The sequence below is a fragment of the Agelaius phoeniceus genome, chromosome 6 (assembly GCF_051311805.1).
Source record: "Agelaius phoeniceus isolate bAgePho1 chromosome 6, bAgePho1.hap1, whole genome shotgun sequence".
In the NCBI taxonomy this organism is placed as follows: Eukaryota; Metazoa; Chordata; class Aves; order Passeriformes; family Icteridae; genus Agelaius; species Agelaius phoeniceus.
The window spans coordinates 60,829,731-60,849,289 of NC_135270.1; the positions used below are offsets into that span (position 1 = coordinate 60,829,731).

At 46.9% G+C, this 19,559-nt stretch overlaps 1 protein-coding gene across 1 annotated transcript; it reads left to right on the forward strand.

Moving 5' to 3' along the window:
• The first annotated feature begins 1,617 nt into the window (after positions 1 to 1,617).
• On the forward strand, positions 1,618 to 18,478 carry ATG14 (autophagy related 14). The gene is made up of 10 exons (XM_054634866.2): positions 1,618 to 1,862; positions 6,484 to 6,546; positions 6,682 to 6,724; positions 7,134 to 7,215; positions 11,357 to 11,594; positions 12,606 to 12,835; positions 13,341 to 13,458; positions 14,531 to 14,621; positions 14,734 to 14,819; positions 17,703 to 18,478. Exons 1-10 carry the CDS (start codon positions 1,645 to 1,647, stop codon positions 18,007 to 18,009), a joined length of 1,476 nt encoding a protein of 491 aa, XP_054490841.2. The 5' UTR covers positions 1,618 to 1,644; the 3' UTR covers positions 18,010 to 18,478.
• Positions 18,479 to 19,559: the final 1,081 nt, after the last annotated feature.

A 19,559-nucleotide genomic window follows, 5' to 3' on the forward strand; every position in this document is an offset into this window, starting at 1 on the left:
AAGCCAGAGCAGTTCTGCCGTGCCCTTCCCTCCTGGAGGTGTTGGTACCTGTCTGCAAACGCCACTAGAGGCTGCTCTTAGATGATTTAAGCGTAACCCAGGCCAAAATCCTCCTCGGTCCTTGCTGGAAGTACTCGGCTCAACTCCCAACAGGGTCTTGCTGGGCTGAGTTTTGCTGCCACAAAAGTTTATTTCTGATTCGGTGAGGGCGTGGCTTCATCTTCTGTATCTGTTAAGTGTCTCCCACAAGTGGTTTTCTATCTATTTCCCTGCAAACTTTGAAAAACTTTGTGCACTTCCTCATGATAAGCTGGTCTTAGCTGTTATCAGTTTCTCTGTCAAACTGTGGATTTCCACACTCAAATCTATTTTAAACACAGGCTTACTTTTCTGTTTGCTTTTTAACATTGGAGACTTTCCACAGCCATGGGCTGGACTTTTATTTGCACTCTAGCTGTATAAGCAGCTGATGAGCTTCACTGAGAATAATCTTTTGTAAGTGAAAACACCCTGGTTTTATTGAGGTGTTGGGGGGAAAAAAAAGTTTATCTAAGATGACCCCTCTTCAAGAAATCACGTTTTTGCTTAAGAGCTTGCCACATGATTTCAGTGGTAAAATTAGTGTTCTTTAGAAGCACAGATAAAGCTGTAGAGATAAGAAATGGGCTCTGTGCCTTTTCACTGAGCTACTGATTAAGTTAATGTTTGCTATGGTAACTCTTGTCTTAAAAACAACAATCTTGGTATCTTGGTTCTACCTCCACAGTGCTGTTCCTGCTTAGTGTTTGATAACACTGGGAAGGGGGGAAATAAAGGTTGGGTAGGCTGGGAATTGCTCTTAAAAGAAAAAAAAAAAGGTAATGTGTTGTTGAATGTGTTGTTGCAGTTGTGTTTCTTTTGGGAAGAGGCATATGGGGATATTGCTTAAGTTATTCTGGCTTCTGTGGACTCTGTCTCCTCTAATTGCCTACAGACAGAGGAGGAAATGACTTCAAACTGAGAGTAGGTTCATATTAGGAAATATTAGTTAGCAGGAAAAACTTCTTTACTCAGAAAAGGGGTGGTGAGGCCCTGGCACAGGGTGCCCAGAGAAGCTGTGGCTGCTCCTTGATCCCTGAAGTGCCCAAGGCCAGGTTGGACAGGGCTTGCACACCCTGGGATGGTGGAAGGTCCTTTCGAGGTCAGGAGCTTGGAACTGGATGATTTTTAAGGTCCTTCTCCTCAACCCTCCTTCATCCTCTGTCTTTAACTCCTCATCGTCGCTCCACCATGGAGGCTGGCTTGAGGCAACCTCCCTCAGTCGGATTTCAGGATGTGCATCGTTATTTGCCGCTTGGACAAAGCGATCTGGATATTACTGTGAATACACGGCCGTGCTTTCGCTGGGAGCCGCAGTCTCCACAGCACTGCCTGGTTATGCTACAGCTACCGGCGGTGAAGCCCCACGAACCGGAACACAACACCCCCATCGCTCTGGGACTATCCCAGCGGTGCTCCCTTTCCTCCTGCAGAAGGAAAAGGGCGCAGTTTCTATTAAAAATTAAGATTGTCCCGCGCCCTCCCCCGCCCCAGCCCGCCGCCTCAGCGCCCCTTCCCACAATGCCCTGCCCGGCAACAGCGTCCCACGTGACCCGCGGCCCCAACATGGCGGCTCCCAGCGGCCGCCGGCCGCAGCCCGCGGGGCCGGGCGGGGGCAGCGCCGCCGGGCCCGGGGCTCTGCGGGGCGCCGAGGAGGACGCCGAGGGTCTCTACGTGGCGGTGGAGCGGTGCCCGCTCTGCAACACCACGCGCCGCCGCCTCACCTGCGCCAAGTGCGTGCAGAGCGGCGACTTCGTCTTCTTCGACGGGCGCGACTCCGAGAGGTACCGGCGGCGCTGAGGGGAGCGGGGCGGGCTCTCCCTGCCCTGCTGCGGTCGCTGTGCCTCAGGGCCGGGCATGGGGACCGGGTTGTGCCCCTTCCCCGCTGTCCCGGGGCTCGGGGGGCTCGGGGTGTGGGTGGGGAACGCTCTGGGGGCCGCCGGGCCCACCCTGAGACTGGGGATGGACACAGCAGGACCCTCGGTACGAGCCTTGAAATCATAATAGTTTTAATAATAATAATAATAATTAAGGAGTGACCCCGAGTTTCACTCGGTCAGGTGCAGATGTGTCCGCGGCGATGTAGCCACAGAAGCTCCAGTTCAGGGCACAGATACCCGTGCAGTGTTGTTTCATACGATTTACCTCTTTTCGTCAACACTCCTTGAAACAGTAGTTTTCTAAATCGTTAAGCGAAGTTAGGAAGGTGTATAAGAAAGAAAATAAATATTTTCTTGTGTGTATACCCATAAATGTGGACAAAAAAAAGTATCCACTCGACTTCATGGTGTGCCACGCTGCTCCTTCTGGAGCGCTGGCTCTCCCTGCATGAGCGCTGTGCCCATAAACAAATTTCCTCATGGAATGACTCAGGTGGCTCCTCCAGCGCTGCCGTCCAGCCCAGATTCTTCAAAAGTCCCCAGGGCCATGTCTGGAAGGGCTCTGATTCTTGGCTGGCACCGTGTTCCTGGTCCCTCGTTAGCAGCTGTTGGGAGCGATTCCTGGGGCTATTTTGGGAAGTGTGTGGGGTGGCCGTGTCCTCGCTCCAAAGGCTCCTGGTGTCCCCAGGAACAAGGGGACAGTGGTGCCTTTCACCCACCAACATCCACGGGAGTGGGGAAATGCTGTCAGCCAGTGTGAGTCAGCTTGCAGAACTCAGACTTTAGTCTGTCACTAAGGTCTGTCTGTCTGTTCCCTTTTTTAATGTAAAAAAAGCTGTGTTGGAGAACCACAAACTAGATTTAGCCTGTCTAAAATAGGTGGAAAACGTGTAGTTGTGTGAGACTGCTTGGGGTTTTCTGCAGATTCTATTAAAAGGTTGGATATGGAGCTTGGAATATAAACCAAGTTTGGTTTTTTTCCTGTCTCTTTTGCAGCCTTAAGTTTTTGGCTAAACATCAGGTTTAATTATAGAAATTCAACTGTAGCCTTTGTTAGAGTTGAAGCCCTGTTGTTTTGTATTAACCAAGGCTTAAGAAGTCTCTGCCCATCAGGAAAATGAAGTCATAAAGAAGCAGCTTTAGCCAAAGTACCAGAAGCAGCGGTGTAAGAGAAAACCCTCTTTATCTTCTCACATGAGACAGGATCAGCTTTTCTGTCTGACAGTTGTCACTGCATCTTCCTGAGAAGCTTTCACTGCCCCACTTGTCTGTGGCTGGAAAGGCTCCTGTGTTTTTTAACTGCAAGGATTAAATCTCTTCTTATTTTTTGTTTTTTGGTCTTTTTCCCCCCTTCTCTGCCTGGACATCACAGTTCTATCTCTAGGGTCACTGCTGCTGTATTAACCTGGGGCCTCCCTGCACACTCCATTTCCCCAGGCTTTGTTTCTCCTGCTGCTCAGAACTTTTCCATCAATTAATTGCATTAGTGCAATTCATTAAAAATGGCAAATTTATTTTAATGAATTAAAGGAGTAGCACATCTGTATGAATAACACAATGTCCCCAGTGGCTGCAGGAACTCTGTGTAGGGACAAAAGCTTGAGTTTTGAGGATAATGGGATTATGTTTAAACCGTGCCTGAAACATTTTGTTTGCATCCTCTAATTAATATTTGGAATTACTGATTTAAGAGTGGGGAAGGGGTCAGTTTTCTTTGTTTGCTCTTTGTGGATGTCTCTGAATTTCTTGTGATGTGAGCCCTGGGAGAGGGGGAGATGTTTGAAACGGTGACCAGGGCAGAGCCATGCAGGGACAGGTGCAATTCACTGGGTGCCTTTCAGCTGCTGTTTACAGCCAGCGTTGTTTATTTATTTATTTTATGCCTTCTAGTAGTGCCTGGGTTAATTTTAGATCAGCCACTGCTGGAGGAGTGTCATGGCAAGGGCTTTGCTGAGTGGCTCAGTGTGAGAAATTCAGAATGTGGAAGTGTTTGGGGGCACTTGGGCCTCCCATTTGTCTTTTTGAAGTGTTACAGATGGGGGAAAAGGATCATTATCTTCCTGGCTAAATAGAAGGAAACCAAGCATTACTCCTTGTATCCAACAGTGGTTTATTTTTAGAATATTCTTGTGAATTTTCCTTATATGAAGACAAACAATTTCATGTTCTAATTATTTCAGATTTCACGGGACTATTTTGTGAGCTAACTTTTAGAAGAGCTACAGTAAAATTGGAAATTTTTCTTCTGTCTGGCAAAAATCACACCCCATATCTGTGAGGGGGAGAGACTGAGGAGCTGTTCAGATTAATTACTTAAGGAGAGCTACAATTAAGGATGAGTAGTCCAGAAGTCCTCCAGTAGAACAGTCACTGCCATCCTTCCTTTCATGACTAATGTGTTGTGTGTTCAAAAGCCAAGCTGGCATCTTGATGTTGGTCTCAGCTCAGAGGTTCTTCTTCCTCCTGGGAGTGTCCTCCAGCCTGTGGTGTGCATAAATTCTCAGAGTGTGTTTCCCAGACTGCTGAATTGCTTTGCTTTGTGTATCTGCAGATGGCAAAAGCCAAAGACAATGTAATTGTGATGTCTGAGCCTGGCTAATTTCTCCAAGCTATGGGTTCTGGTTAGGAATAGAGATTTTTTTCAGCAGTTATAGTGAATATTGTGCCCTCAGCTCCTTCAGCATTAATCAACTCCTGTAGATTAATATGTAGATTCATGTAGGAAGCCCCTCTCTCTGGTTGCTTCTCTCTAATAATGAACATGTGGAAATAAGCCAGGCAACCACAGAAAATCTCACCTTAATGTGATAAGACTTGAGGAAAGAGAAACATTTCACGGGTAATTCAAGATGTTCTCTCCTCTCAGTTTACAGTTGATGGGAGTTCCTATAATAATTCATCCCAAGTTTTGCTTTTTTGCCAAATGGAAAGGCTGAAGATATATAAAGAAGAAGGAGTTGCAGGATGCAGTGCAGTAGAAATCAGAGCTATATAAAGCAGTGGAGATGTTTGCTCAGGAGGAAGCTGCTGGAGGGTTTGCTAGGAGCTGTTTGACATCGCTGCGAAGCGCGTGGTGAGCTGCAATTTCTGCAGGCTTCCACAAGCACTTCTGCCTTCCCTCCACAGCCAGAACTTCATTTATCCCTCTGTTCTGTGACAGATCATTCAGCTTTTTGCTGGTGTGATGGACAGGAACTGGGTGATTCTGTTCAGTCAGGGTCTGTGCCCACGAATCCAGCTCAGGAACCCAGAACTGCCCGGTGACCCCAGCCTGGGTGGCTGCTGGGTGAGCTCTGTGTTTCTGGGCCAGGGGATTTTTGGTGGCAGCCAAAGGTGGGGGTGCAGTAGGTGTGCTCTGCTCTGTGATAAACAGGAGGCTCATGCAGGGCCTTTTGTCATTTCCAGGGTGACTCCTGGGGTGAGGACACACAGGAAGAGGGGATGAGCTGGGCTGAGCAGCTGGGCTCCAGTTGCACCACATTCCTCCAGCTCACGTGTGGCCTCTGGCTTTTGTGCCAAGCACCTGCATTTGGTTTTGGTTTGTTTTGGAAGGAAAACAGATTCTTTTGCTTGACTGCAAAAGCAGCAGCCAGTGGTTTTGTTGTTCTAATGCTAATGTCATCTGGGAGGGTGGTTACACAGGCTCTGAATCCAAAGGTAGTCACCAAGCTTTCAGCACTTGAAGGAAAAAAGTGAAGCATTTTGAAGTTTTACCTGAAATCAAATCCACAGAGTAACAGAGAAGGAAATCCAAGATGTCATCCTGTCAAGGTTTAGTGTACTATTCTTTCTAAATAAAGCATAAATGTCCATGAAATGAAAGTAAAATCATAAAATCACATGGTTTGGGTCGGAAGGGACCTTAAGGACCATCTAGTTCCAACCCCTGCCATGGGAACCTTCATGCTCCATCCTGCCTGGCCTTGAACACTTCCAGGGATGGAGCATCTACAAATACCATAGCTCTGTTAGGATGAAATCATCAATTCTGTGTGTTGCAGAGAAAAATAGAATGAACTGGGGAGCAATAAGGAGGGCAGAATGTGGCTTCTGTATACTCAAAGGGTGAAAACACAGGATGATGAATCCTGCAAAAATTTCTTTCTGATCAGTTCCCATATCCTAGAGTCCAGTGAAGCAGAGCTGAAGCAGACATTTGGGTCATGAAATAATACTATTAATTTCTCCAGTGACTGAAGGTCTTTTAAAGTACTCCATGTTTTTTGTAACACACAAAACAGTGCTCTTGCTAAGCTATAAATCTAGAAATAGCAGTAATTTGCTATTTGTTTGATAGTTCAACACTCTGATGTTTCTCCAGCTTACAGGCTCTGTTGCAATTCCAGTGAGACTCATGCTCTAGAATTCTGCAAGAGTTTTACACATTTAGCCATTAACTTCCCCAGATCAAGACAGATAGCTGAGGTTTGGAGAATCCCCAAGCTTCAATTTTATTATCTTTTTCAGACAACTTACAGTGCTGTAATTGTGCAAAATATCAATAAAAGAATTTAATCTCTTCCAGGTTTTCAGACAAGAAAGAAAGGCTGATGCATCTTAAAACCAAACAGAGAGAATTCCAAAAACAGTAAGTTGTATTTATTAAATTGATATAAAAGCTAAGAGATCTCATAAAAGGAAACAGTCTCTTTTAACACACTGTTGCTGCAGACAGATGAAGTCCAGATAGTCATAAAACTTTCAATCATGTTTTTTCCTCTAGTGTTTTGAAGGCCATGGAAGGGAAAGAAATAACTGATCAGCTGGTGAGTTGCTCCAAGTGTCCCATGGTTTTTAAACTCTCTGAATTCCTAGATCTCATAGTTTAAAGTTACAGTTTACCTTGAGGGCATTGTGCTGCTTTCCCAAAGAGCCTTTTGTAAGCAAAACTGAAATGGGCTCTGCCAGCAGAGTGTTCCAAGCTGTCTGAATTTTTCATCTCTCACTAGATATTTGTTCAGAAACTTATTTTACCAATTGACTTTATAACTAAGCCCTCATTTTGTTTGTGGCATTCTTCTGTGCACAAAACACTGTATGAAATATTTAGTTGTTTGATCCATTCAAGAGCATCCTGCTACTTTTTGCACTAAAGCTGCTGGCTTTGCTGTTAATCATTCGTTCAGCATGTTTGAAGTCACTTGTGCCCTAGAGTTGCTGAATGTTCTTTTTCAGAGATGGAAAATAATGTCTTGCAAGATGAGGATTGAGCAGCTGAAACAGACCATTTGCAAAGAAAATGATGAAATGACAAGACGTGAGTAATGCCTGTGCTTTTGTGATGTGGAAAAACTCCCCGTGCCTTAGAGTGAAAAATCAATTGAGGTGAATTTGAACGTTAGGGTTTTTTTTAAATGGTGAATTTCCAAACAGTTGCTTCCTAAATCAACTTGAAGGCAAATCACTGAGTGGATTTTGGCCTTTTTATGCTTGGGTTTTAATTAGCAAACAGCAGACATTATTCAGCTGGATGGAGATGGTTTTGCAGCAGCTTTAAGAGCAAATGCTTAGCAGCCTGTGACTCTGGCTGTGTCCCTAGAGATGGCTGTATTCAGTGTAGTGTTTCTGATCACTTCCTCTTGATAAGGAGCAGCAAACAGCTCTGCAGCTGTCACAGATTTCCTGAAACTGCTGAATTTTAACCCACACCTGTCTGAAAATCCGAAAATCCTACTTGAGCAAGAGTCACTGAAATTAAGGTGTAGGCTCCATTCAGAAACTTCAGTTTTTGAAACCCATCAGATTGTTTCACACTAAATTTGCAGGGTCATTTTTCAGAAGAGAATATGCAGCTCTCCTTACAATCTACATGCAAGGGAAGTAGAGGAAGCATATTCAGAAGCATATTGATTGAATCTGGGATATTTTTATGGCTTGAAATTCAAGAGGAGCCATACAGAGAGTGGAAGCAGAGGCAGAGCCTGAGAAGAATCGTAAAGGATTAGCACGGGCTTGGGGTGAAAAATCAAAAAGGCTGAGATGCAAAATTATTTTCAATTAAAAAGGAGGATGGATAGTAACAATAATAAATGGATGATATAGAAAAGATGAGGGAGCAGAAAAGTGTGTTAGTCAACAGGAAATAGCAATAACACTGCAGAGAAGTCTGAGGCATTCATTCAGTGCTGCCTTTGCTTCATCTTCCTGCAAAGAAAATGGGATCAGCCTCTTAGCCAGGTTAAATTTGACATCATGAGAGGACTCAGTTGCAGACTAAGGAAGGAAACAGGTAACTACACATTAGTTTGTTTTATGGAAGCCAAGGAACAAGCTGAGGTGGTCTGTGGAGCACTTGGGAGCCTGTGTGAGAAAGCTGAGAGCAGCACCTGCCTTCAAAGGGTGCAGCAAGGCAGAACCCCAGAGTGATGGCCCAGGAATCCTGTCACACACCTAGGGGGGCTCTGCTGGTAACTGCCAGGCAAGGTGGGTAAAAACAGCCATCACTTGGTTATGGTATTCATGTCAAACCATGTTTTGTTATTTATGCCATGATATTCATGCCCAATCAACCCCTCATCTGGGGATCAGGTGCTGCAGTGGAGGATGAAGCAGCAGCTGCACGTAACTTGGATTTGGGCACTGCCTGAAACTGTCTTGTGAGCAAACAAAATTTGCTCTGGGTGTAACCCCTGCAAGGTCATCACAGAAGGTTAGAAAGGCTTCATTCAAAGAGTGGTGGCACTGGTCAAGCTGAGGAGGTGAGGCAGGTGGAGCTCAGCAGGAGCCAGTTCCTGGCCCAGTTCCTGGCAGTATTTCCCATAATAGCTCAGTAGAACAGAGGGTGGAATGGAGGAAGCCAGGCTGGATGGTGAGATGACTTCTGTGGAGACCAGGACCAAGTTGAAAATCATGCAGATAAATAGACAGCATCATCCTGAAAGAACAAAATCAAGGTACACATTGTTGTAAAGAGAAACACAAACTCAGAATGGGGGATGGTGGTGAGATTTGGCAGGAAGGGATCTGGGGAATTGCAAATTAAATAAAAATTATCAATCTTGTGCTGCTCCAGAAAGGTTCAGGCCTCTTTCTGGGTTAACTAATGTAAGTGCTGTATTTAAGATGGAAGCAGTTATCCTGCTGTGCCAGGTGTTGTTGTTGCTTCAGTGGAAACCTGGTGTCCAATTTAAACAATTTAAGAAAGATACAAATAATCAGAGGAAAGTCTGAGCATTGGAAATTGAATAGAACAGCTAAGAAAATTCATGTTTGGTTTAGAGAGGAGGAAGTTGAAGAAAAACAAGCTTTTCAGTGGGTAGAAGATTATTGTTATGGAGATTAGATTATGACTTTTTGTCTTTTGCCTGTGAAGAAAGGAGAAGAGGAAATCAATGTGACTTTAAGGAATTAGTCACCTCTTCTCAAAATGCTCTGCTCTGGAGGTGGCAGAGTTAGGACCAACCGGGGAGTGGAGTTCTCCATTTTCCCACTGTTCTGTGGAATTTATTATCTGCAGCTTTTGCAACTTCTCTTGACTCACAGTGAATTTGATTAGATGTAACCTAAAAACTGAGCTGACTATTGCCCAACTAACCTATTGTTAGCTCAGTTGCTTTTGGAGAGAGACCAGGAATGAATTCCAGCTGTGAGTAGCCAACAGATCAGGATCCAACTTGGTCACTTTTGGTCCACATTAAAAAGAGTGGAAAGGTTGTTTCTCTGCTCTTGGATGTGGCATAGTTTAATTTTCTGAAATAAAAACCATTTCTAGAACACTGGGTTCCTGCTTTTGGAGTTGACTCTCCTGGAGACCTCAATAATTGGTGGTGCTTAAAATAATGTTTTAAAATCTGTGTTTGCCTTCTTTCCACGCAGAACAGTTCAAGGAGACAGGCTTGCAAATCCCTGGCAGAGCTCTCTGGGCAGAGATCAGTGTGCCTGGGCTTGCATTTATCAGGCAGTGCAGGTGTGTGGGACACAGTGGTGTCCTGAAATACTCCTAGGGACAGATTTTTAATCACCTCATAAACTGGGTCATAAAGCAGAGGTGCTGTGCAGAGGGCAGGACAGTTGTCTGTGCACTGGGACTGCTGAAGAGGAAATTTCAGTGCAGTGTCTCCCCTATTCCCAAATAATTGCTGTTGGACCTGCAGGGAAGGGAGTTTACTCTGAAAAAGTAGCCTTTCAAGTCAAACATGAATGTGAAAATGGAACAGCTGGACCTTTTCCTCCTCAGCCTCTCTCCTGTTCTTTTTGCAAAGGGAGAGTTTGGGAATATGACTGCAAGTGTTAATTGATTTTCTGTTGATGTTACAGGACTGCTTAAAGGAAGGGGAGTTATAGCTGACACATTAGGGATTCTGGCATTGCCCAGAATAAAGTGGATTTTTCTACTGCTCCTCTAACAGGGGTCACTTATTTATATTATATAAACCTGAGGATTATTTGTTCTTATGTTCATGGAGGAGCTTTTCTCACCTCCTTTAATTTGGGACTTGGCATCTCCCACATACCAGATCTTCCTTCCTACCAGACACACCATGGATTGCAGCAGATCAGATGACTGGAAATAATTCCTGATGTTCAGAGAGAGCAGCCTCTGTGTCTGCAGGGGCAGGCACACCTCAAACTAGGGCACAGGGAGAGTTTTAAACATGTACTTGGGGAGAGCACAAGAAATCTTGCCCTGTGTTTTTAAGAGACAGAGGTGGCTGACTCTCATTACTGCAGCTACTTATTTTATATCTGAATGAGCAGATTTTAGGATCATCAAAGTTGCAAAAGACCTTTAGGATCATCAGGCCCCACCTTGGATGCTTCAAGATGCTCTTGCAGGGTATTTTTCCAAACCTCACACACGTGGAGTGAATCCAGGCAGTTGCAGCACTTCAGCCCATGAGCACAATTCCCATTTGTGAGTGGAAAGGGAGATAGCAAATGTTCCCTGTGGGAACAAGGAGCCTGCACTGTTGGGATCCAAGTGCTGTGAGAGCACATCCATGAGAGAATCCCAAATAACCCACACTAGCAGCAGCACAGGTGCCAGGGCTGGTGAATGAAGATGCTATCTGCACTTGATTTTGGCTGCAAGCAGGGCAGGGCTTTTTTGGCCAGCACAATGCAAACGTGTACAGTCAGGCTATTTCTGTCAGGATGATTAGCTCAGGAGTTTAATTAAACTGGGAAATCTTGGCTTTTGTGCTCCAAATCCAGAAATAGCTGGGTAAAAGATAGGGAAAGAATAATCCCAGTTGCAGTCTCTTTGGAGATCTTCAGAGGAGATTAAAAAGTTGTACCACTGAGCAGCTGGAAGAAGTTAATAGTTTAGCAGGGTTTTCTGTTTGAAGCTGCCAGAGATCTTGTTTTCCATAAATATTAATAAAGCTTTTCTCAAGCTTTTCCTGCAAGCACTTCCCAGCTCCTTTTCCAAGGGATAACATCTGCTGCTGTTCTCACAGACACAGAGGGGCTGCTGAGGATTAAAGAGGAGAACCAGAAGCATTATCGCAGGGCTCAGAGGCACCAGGAGAAGAAGGAGAAAATCCAGAAGCACAACAGGAAACTGGGAGACCTGGTGGAGAAAAAAACCTACGACCTGAAAACGCAGTACGAGCACCTGGCCAACCTGCGGCGCGCGCACATCCTGGAGCTGACCTCGGTCATCTTCCCCATGGAGGAGGTGAAGACAAGCATGAGGTATGGCAGCCTTGGCCTTTGGGGATCCTTTTGCTTGGTTTTAGGCACCCAGAAGGGAGTTGTGTCAGTCTCAGGTAGGTAGTCTGGCTCCCTTGGGGTCTGTGAGGAGGAGGAGGAGTTGTGTTCTCACCCACAGATGGAGGTCTGGGATGGAAGAATCTGAATCTGGAGGTGCTTGCATTTCCCCACTGAGGGAAATGAGCTGAATGTCCAGGAAGTTTTATATTTTAAATTTCCTTAAAATATATATTCCCCATCCCTGGAAGTGTTCAGGGCCAGGCTGGACAGGGCTTGGAGCAGCCTGGGATAGTGGAAGGTGTCCCTGCCCATGGTAGGGGTGGAATGAGATGAGGTGTCCCTTCCAACCCAAACCTTTCTAGGATTCTACAAAAACAGGTAATTAAAAATCCCAGAGCAAATGAAAGTAGTTTTGGGAATGAGGAGTTTTGCAGAAGTGATTTATAAGGTCTTTTCCAATCCATACCATCCCCAGAACATCTGAATCTGGAGGTGCTTGCATCTCCCCACTGAGAGATATGAGCTGAATGTTCAGTGTTAAACTTCCTTAAAATATCGATTCCCCATCCATGGAAGTGTTCATGGCCAGGCTGGACAGGGCTTGGAGCAGCCTGGGATAGTGGAAGGTGTCCCTGCCCATGGCAGGGGTGGAATAAGATGGTCTGTAAGGCCCCTTCCAACCCAAACCTTTCTAGGATTCTACAAAAACAGGTAATTAAAAATCCCAGAGCAAATGAAAGTAGTTTTGGGAATGAGGAGTTTTGCAGAAGTGGTTTATAAGGTCCTTTCCAACCCAAACCATTCCTGGATTCTACAAAACCAGCCCATTAAAAACCCCACAGTGAACAAATGAAAGTAGTTTTGGGACTGAGGACTTTCACAGGAGCATTCCTCCAAGCACTTTGCCCTGGGTGAAACCCAGCTCAGTGCCTGCTGAGTGTGTGTTTGATTCCATTGCCCCCCACTTCTCTCCAACCCCTGTGGGGCCTGCAGGGACCCAGCAGACGTGTCCTCAGAGAGTGACAATGCCATGACCTCCAGCACTGTGAGCAAGCTGGCAGAGGCACGGAGAACCACGTACCTGTCCGGGAGGTGGGTGTGTGACGACCACAACGGGGACACCAGCATCAGCATCACGGGGCCCTGGATCATCCTCCCCAACAATGGGGACTACTCTGCTTACTACAACTGGGTGGAGGAGAAGAAGACTACACAGGGACCTGGTAAGGGGCAAGGCGTGGGTTTAGGCAGCTGGGACACTTTGGGTGCCAGCAGAAGGCACTGAGGAGCATAAACTGGTCCGTTTGTTCTCAGCCTGAGCCAGAAATAAATGCCAGAATAGGGGTTTTAGGAGAAGATTCCCTGCCCAGTTGAAACTAGGTGGTCTTTAAGGTCCCTTCCAACTCCAAGCATTCTGTGATTTTATGACCAGTCTGCTGAAATCTTCTTTTGCATGAAATTCTCACTGGGATGCACAGCACAGCGAAATAGAGAAAGTTAATTATTCACAGTTTTGACACAGTTCACATGTCATCATCTTAACAGGAATTCCAAGAATTACTATTTTCTTCCAGCTTCTGACAGATTTCACTGGAAATGATTGCTAGATTCAGGCTGTTCTCCTTGCTTAGAAATGACATATTCCAGAGTAGACTCCAGGAACATATTAACACACCCACCAAGACTTCATTTAAAACCAAGATTTCATGTTGTTTTTATTTCTTTCAGATATGGAACATAATAACCCTGCTCATACCATCAGTGCTGCATTGTGCTATGCAACTCAGCTCGTTAACACTTTGTCTCTCATACTTGATGTAAATCTTCCCAAGAAGCTCTGCAACAGGCAAGTAAAAATACAGCAGGGGAATCAGTGACCTCAGTTTGAGCAAAAAAAGTCACGAATTGGAGCAGCTTTTGATAACATGGGTGATTTGTGGATTTTTGTGCTGTTTGAGGGGAGGGCTAGCAGGATTTTAGACCACAGTTAACAGTCCCTCCCTCCTTTTTTACTTCCTGAGAGGGAGACCAGCCATCAGAGTTGAAAGTAACACCTCTCTAATTGACATGTTCAGCATCCTCAAATGAGAGATGAAATATGGCAGTGCACAAATGGCACTTTTCATTTCACTGGACCCCACTGTGCTTCACAAAATCCCAGCCCAGTCCAGCAGCTCTTGAACAGCTCTGCTGCCTCCTGTGCTGTGGGACAAGTGCTGTAACATGGCATGGCAGCAGTGTCATTCCCATGGGATAAAAAACCCAGGAGTGAACCCCATATAGGATGCAGAGCACTGGTAGAATTTTGGTGTCTGTGTGGAGCAGCTGGGATCTGCACAGAAGGAGCTGCAGACCTGCTCAGACTCCCAGGGCTTCCAGATGTGCTGCTGAGATTCTTTTAAGTGTTTTAAAACAGTGGTTGTCAAAGTGAGGACACAAAAGTTGTGCAGAGTTTCAGCTTTTTCCCACCCTGTGGCTGAGGGGTTGGAACCAGATGATCTGAAAGTCTCTTCCAACCTAAACCATTCTGTGATTCTCTGATTCTCTTTGGGTGTTCAACCCTCACAGAAGGAAAAGGTTGGGAACAGGAAATGATGCAAGACTTTAAAGGAGATCTGAAACAGTTTGGCTCAGGTGGATCTGAGTTCCCTACAGTTCACACCACCTGTCCTGTGGAAAATGGTGAGGCCAGGGCAAGCAGAGCTTGTTGACAAAATGCTCACAGTCCTGCTAGGTTTAAAATTAATCTCCTCAGCACTCTAGAACTGGCTGCAGACTTTGAACAAGTGCTCGCTGCGAGGATTTTTACTGCAGGATTTGTTAGGAAGCCAGAGCATGGAATGCTGATGTCTCCAGCAAATGTATTTTCACAGCATTTTGTTTTTCTGTGTGGTTTTGTGTGTGTGGTGTTTTAACAGTGAATTCTGTGGAGAGAATCTCAGCAGACACAGGTTCACACGGGCAGTGAAGAAGCTGAATGCTAATATCCTCCACCTCTGCTTCTCTCAGGTAGGGGGGCTGCACATTTCATATCTTTAAATAGCTTTTCAAATATCAGCTGTGCCTGCTGGTTTCCTTCAGGACCTGATCATGTTTTATTTTTTTCCCTTCCCCATGTCAGCATGTAAATTTAGATCTGTTGCACCCCCTGCATACCCTCAGGAACCTCATGTACCTGGTCAGCCCAGACACCGAGAACTTGGGCAGGTAAGAAAAGCAAAATGTGAACTCTCCTCTGGCTGAATCCCTTTGGAATTGATGCCTTTGCCTTGTTACTTGTGAGGGAAATTCTCTTCTGCTGTGCCTATAGATCAGTCCTCAGCACAGAAATCAGGGTAGGTCCAGGAGGAGGAAAGACTGGACAGAAAAAGAGGCTCCTGAGTGGGAATTAAATTTACAGCTGTGTGTTTGCTGTTTGCTCCTGCCTATGGCAGGCTCAGCTGGAGGCTTTGCAGCTGATGATGGACTCATTTCCCCTCCAGCCAGGAGCAGGAACTCCTTCCCTCCAGGGAACAGCAGCACAAATGCCAGGCAGCTTTGCCATGCTCCAAGTGTGACTCTGCCCACGCCTTGCCAACATGCAAATACCTGAGAGCATCCAGAAATACAAACCCTGAAAAGAATCCCAGGCCAACCTTTCCCAGAATACTTCCAGTCAATGAACTGCCTAGACCAAAGCTGACCCTTTAAACAATACTCATTTATATGTAAATTAAGATTAAAGACAACTGTTCCCTTAGCTTAGAACGTGATGAAAAGAACATCAGTTCTGGCATGCACACCCCAGGTTTAATAATTTATTTCTTTTTTTTTACAAGTTAAATATAAGAAAGCAAACAACACCGATTTCCCCATTGGGATAACCCAGACACAAGTCACTTGTGCCCAAGACAGTCTGCAAATATTTGTTTGATGTGCCTGATGTTTTATTCCCCCCTTAAACACAGTGAGTGATGTTCTGAAATCTGCTTTTCTGCTTTGTTCTCTTGTACGGATCTGGTTTTATTCAAAAACCTGCAGTGCCACTAAGAGGAGCTGCCTGTTCCCACTTCCTTGTGTTCTCTGCATCTATCCCTACTGAGCCAGCCCACAGACATGGGGAGCCACATCTTTGTAGAAGATTTTGGACAAAAAAATCTGTGCTTGCTGCCTGAAATAGAGTGCTGGAAATAGCCACAGGATGGAGAGCTGTGTCCTCAAAGGAAAGCAGCTGCTCTGAAGGGTGCAGGGCTGCAGTGGGCACCTGTGCAGGTGTCCCAGAGCTCCCCATGCATCAGCTGGGTGCAGAGAGTAAAAGAAAGGGTCACAGGAGAGCTGGGTAAGGTACCCACCAGGCTGCTGAGTGGCTTTACAGACACCACTGGGAGCAGAGAGTCTGAGCTGGTTGAAATGAGGCACATGCACTTAGCAGAGACAATAATTACCCACAGTAATGAAGGTGGGGATTCTGTTTCCTTCTGTCATCCTCTCAAGGCTGGATGAGGTTCTGGGATGGATGCTGTCATCAGGCAGGAGTTGCTGGGCTCAGGACAGGGAGAAGGGTGGGACTCAGTGGCCTTTGTTACAGAGAGGAGGTCACTTGAGATGATCTAATGGTCCCTTCTGACCTCAGCCCTGATGACTCCTTCTTGTGTTGCCTTGTTAAGCAGAAGGCTTTGCCAGGAGGCAGAGCTCCCATTGCTTTCCAGATTATGAAGGAGGAGTGTTTGCCTTTCATTTCTCAGCTGGCTGCAAAGTTTGCAACAACCAGCTCTCTTTGTTTTCCTTTAGATACCTAAGCCTGTGGTTGCCTGACAATCTCCTTTATATGCTGCTGCTTTCATATGCTTATAATTTTACCAAGCTTTAATTATCTGGATTAATATTTCCCATGACAAATCACTGCTTAAGGCTCCTTCTCCCACTAAGGCTGGATAAACTCCTGCCTGTGTTAAATGGTCACTGTGTTTAATGGTGGGACTCAGTGATCTTGGGGGTCTTTTCCAACCTAAATGATTCCATGATTCCATCAAATTCCTGCTCGTGTTCACAGGGAAGTTTATGGCTTGGAGTGAGCTCTGTCAGGGACTCTGCTTGCTGAGGGGAATCTTCCTTTTTCCATGGAATACAGGCAGCCCAAAGCAGTGGGATGGGCAGGATGCAATCGCCTCTCCCACCAGGCAGTGGCAGCAGGGAATTCTGAGTCACAGCACAGCTGGGACCCTGCAGGACCCTGGGGATCCAACCCATGGCCCTGCTCAGGAGAGGCTGAGGGAGCTGGGCTGGACCGCTCCAGAGGGGACCCGATCCTTGTCTGTCCCTGCCTGAAGAGAGGGCTCAGAGACAGAGCAGGCTCTGCTCCAGGGGCCCAGCAATGGCACCAGAGCAACGAGCAGGAGCTGATGCCCACAAGTTCCACCTGAACGTGAGGAAGAACTTCTCTGTGCAGTGACTGAGCCCTGAGCAGAGACCAGAGAGGGTGTGGAGCCTCCCTCACTGGGGACATTCCAGAGCCATCTGGGCACAATCCTGTGCCCTGTGCTCTGGGATGATGAGATTGGACCAGATGAGCCACTGTGGTGACTTCCAGCCTGAGCTACTCTGTGATTCTGTGTTTGGAGTGTCTCCAGGGGAGACCCCTCAGCCTCTCTGGGCAGCCTGTTCCAGTGTCTGGCCAACCTCAGAGTGAGAAAGAGCTTGAGGTGTTCTTGGGGCAGAGTGGGAACCGTCTCCACTGATGAGACTCTGAAGTCTCTCTGGTTGTGCCAGACCTGGGAGTTGCAGGTTCAGCCTGACAGAGCTGAGCTCTCTTGGTGTTGGAAATTAAAGCTGCTCCTCATCAAGGCAGGATTCCCCCAGTGGAGCCCTGAGTTATCACCAGTAGCTTTCTCTGCTCTGTGTTCCTCTGTCCCTGCCAGAGCAGAACTGCTCTCCCTCCCACCGTTCCCTGGCCCTTCCTGGGCCAGGTGTTTGTGTTACATCCAAGGGGGTGACACCAAGCTCCCTCTGCCAGCTGATAGAGACAGGGCACTTCATTTCTGCTGTGCCTGGCAGAGCAGGCTGCTGTGGGTGGGTGGGAGAACAGAGGCACTGATGGGGTCCCCCCCACAGGTCCGGCCCCTTTGAAATCAGCGCCGACCTGGAGGACTCCATGGAGTTTGTGGAGCCGAGCGCGGCGGGCGAGACGGACGAGAGCGGCGACGAGCGCGTGAGCGACGAGGAGACGGACCTGGGCACGGACTGGGAGAACCTGCCCAGCCCCAGGTTCTGTGACATCCCCTCTCAGCAGGTGGAGATGCTGCAGAGCCAGAGCACCCAGGCGTCCCAGCCCATCGCCAGCAGCAGCGCGGGCGGGATGATCTCGTCGGCCGCCGCCTCGGTCACCTCGTGGCTCAAGGCTTACACCGGGCACCGCTAGCGGGCTGTGCCAGGACCCCTCCCTGACTGAGCTGTGATCAACCTTTACCTATTCTGTTAAGTAGTGCCTGGAACAAAGGAAAGGTCAGACTTCCGTTTTGTAAACCGGAGAAAACCTTTTTATTTCCCCAAGACGACTGCGAGAGCCCCGTTTTGTAAATGAGCTCCGTGCTCCCGACGGATCCTGCCAGGGCACCTCGTGTCTCGGTTCTGTCTGCATCGAGGATTGGCAAAGGACCCAGCCACCTCCAGCTCTACTTTCTGAAGAAGAAACAGATTTTGGAGTGTTTGGATCAGGAAGGCTGCTCAGGGTGCGGTCTGGACAGTGGTGCAAATGCAGTTCCCACTTTCTTAACTCCTTACAGGGTTTTCCTTTGTGTGTGTGTGTGTTTTAAATCTGTCTTGCATAATGCAAAAATGCGCATTTCTAAATTTTTTTCATTCAGGACATGAAAATTATGCATTTTTAACATGTTTTCTAATCTCTGTTGCCATATTTTTAATACAAATGATCAGCATGGACGGGGAATTCACACAGCAAATTGCTCTTGGTTTAGATTTGGTTGTGAATCTTTACCCAGTTTTGCCATAGAAAACTGGCTTGTTTCATGCTGTTTCCACTGGTAGGTGTAGAAGTTTTGTGTTGTGCTGAGGCACACAAGCTCTGTACTCTTAATACCATGCACCAAAGAAACACTGGACATTCTCTTGCTAGACCCACATTGGATGCTGATACAGAATTGCATTGTTGCAATAATATCCATCGGTTACCACACCATGTTGCCACTTTTTAGCATTAGAAAAACCCCATTTCAAGCCAGTTTGGTGAAGTCACGTGCTCTCCACACTACATGTGTTTTTAACCCTATTTTATTGTATGTTCGTGGTGGGGTTTGTTGTTTACTGACTGCCAAGAAGTTGGTTTGGTTCCCCTGGCACAGCTGGCTCGTGGAACCCCAGGAGGTGAGTGCTGAAAGGTGACTTGGTCAGCAAGGGCTCCTCCTCTTCCTCTGCCCTGCAGGAGGGGACACCCACGGGGGGTTTGCTCAGCAGAGCTTCCAACGTTTACATTTAGAGCTGGGACAGTTCCTCCACAGGGCCAGCCAAGGAAGAGCCTCCTGCCCTCCCTCCACGAGGGAGGATTTCTGCCCCTGCCCCTCAGCTCCTGGGGACACAGCTCCTGACCAGGACGTGGTGACAGAGGCCACATCCCTGCCTGCTCCCAGCTCCAGGGCTGGCTTTCCCAGCCACCTCACAGGGTCTTTTGTGGTGCATTTCTGTCTCCCTCTCCAGGCTGGCCAGTGCTGCCTCTGTCCCCAGACAGGAGGGGTGGGAAGCCAGGTGTGGCAGTGACACCCACGTGCCACCCACCCCTCCATGGCAGCTGCTTCTCTTTAGCCCTGAGCTGGGCATCTGTTGTCAGTAGTTTCTCCTCATTTTTCTTTTTCTCTTATTTTTTTTTTTAAACCAAAGACCCTTAACTCCGCACGTTGTCAGACAACGCCAGCCTCGCTCCTGCCGCTGCTCTGCTCCAAGAGTTGGGTTTGTTTC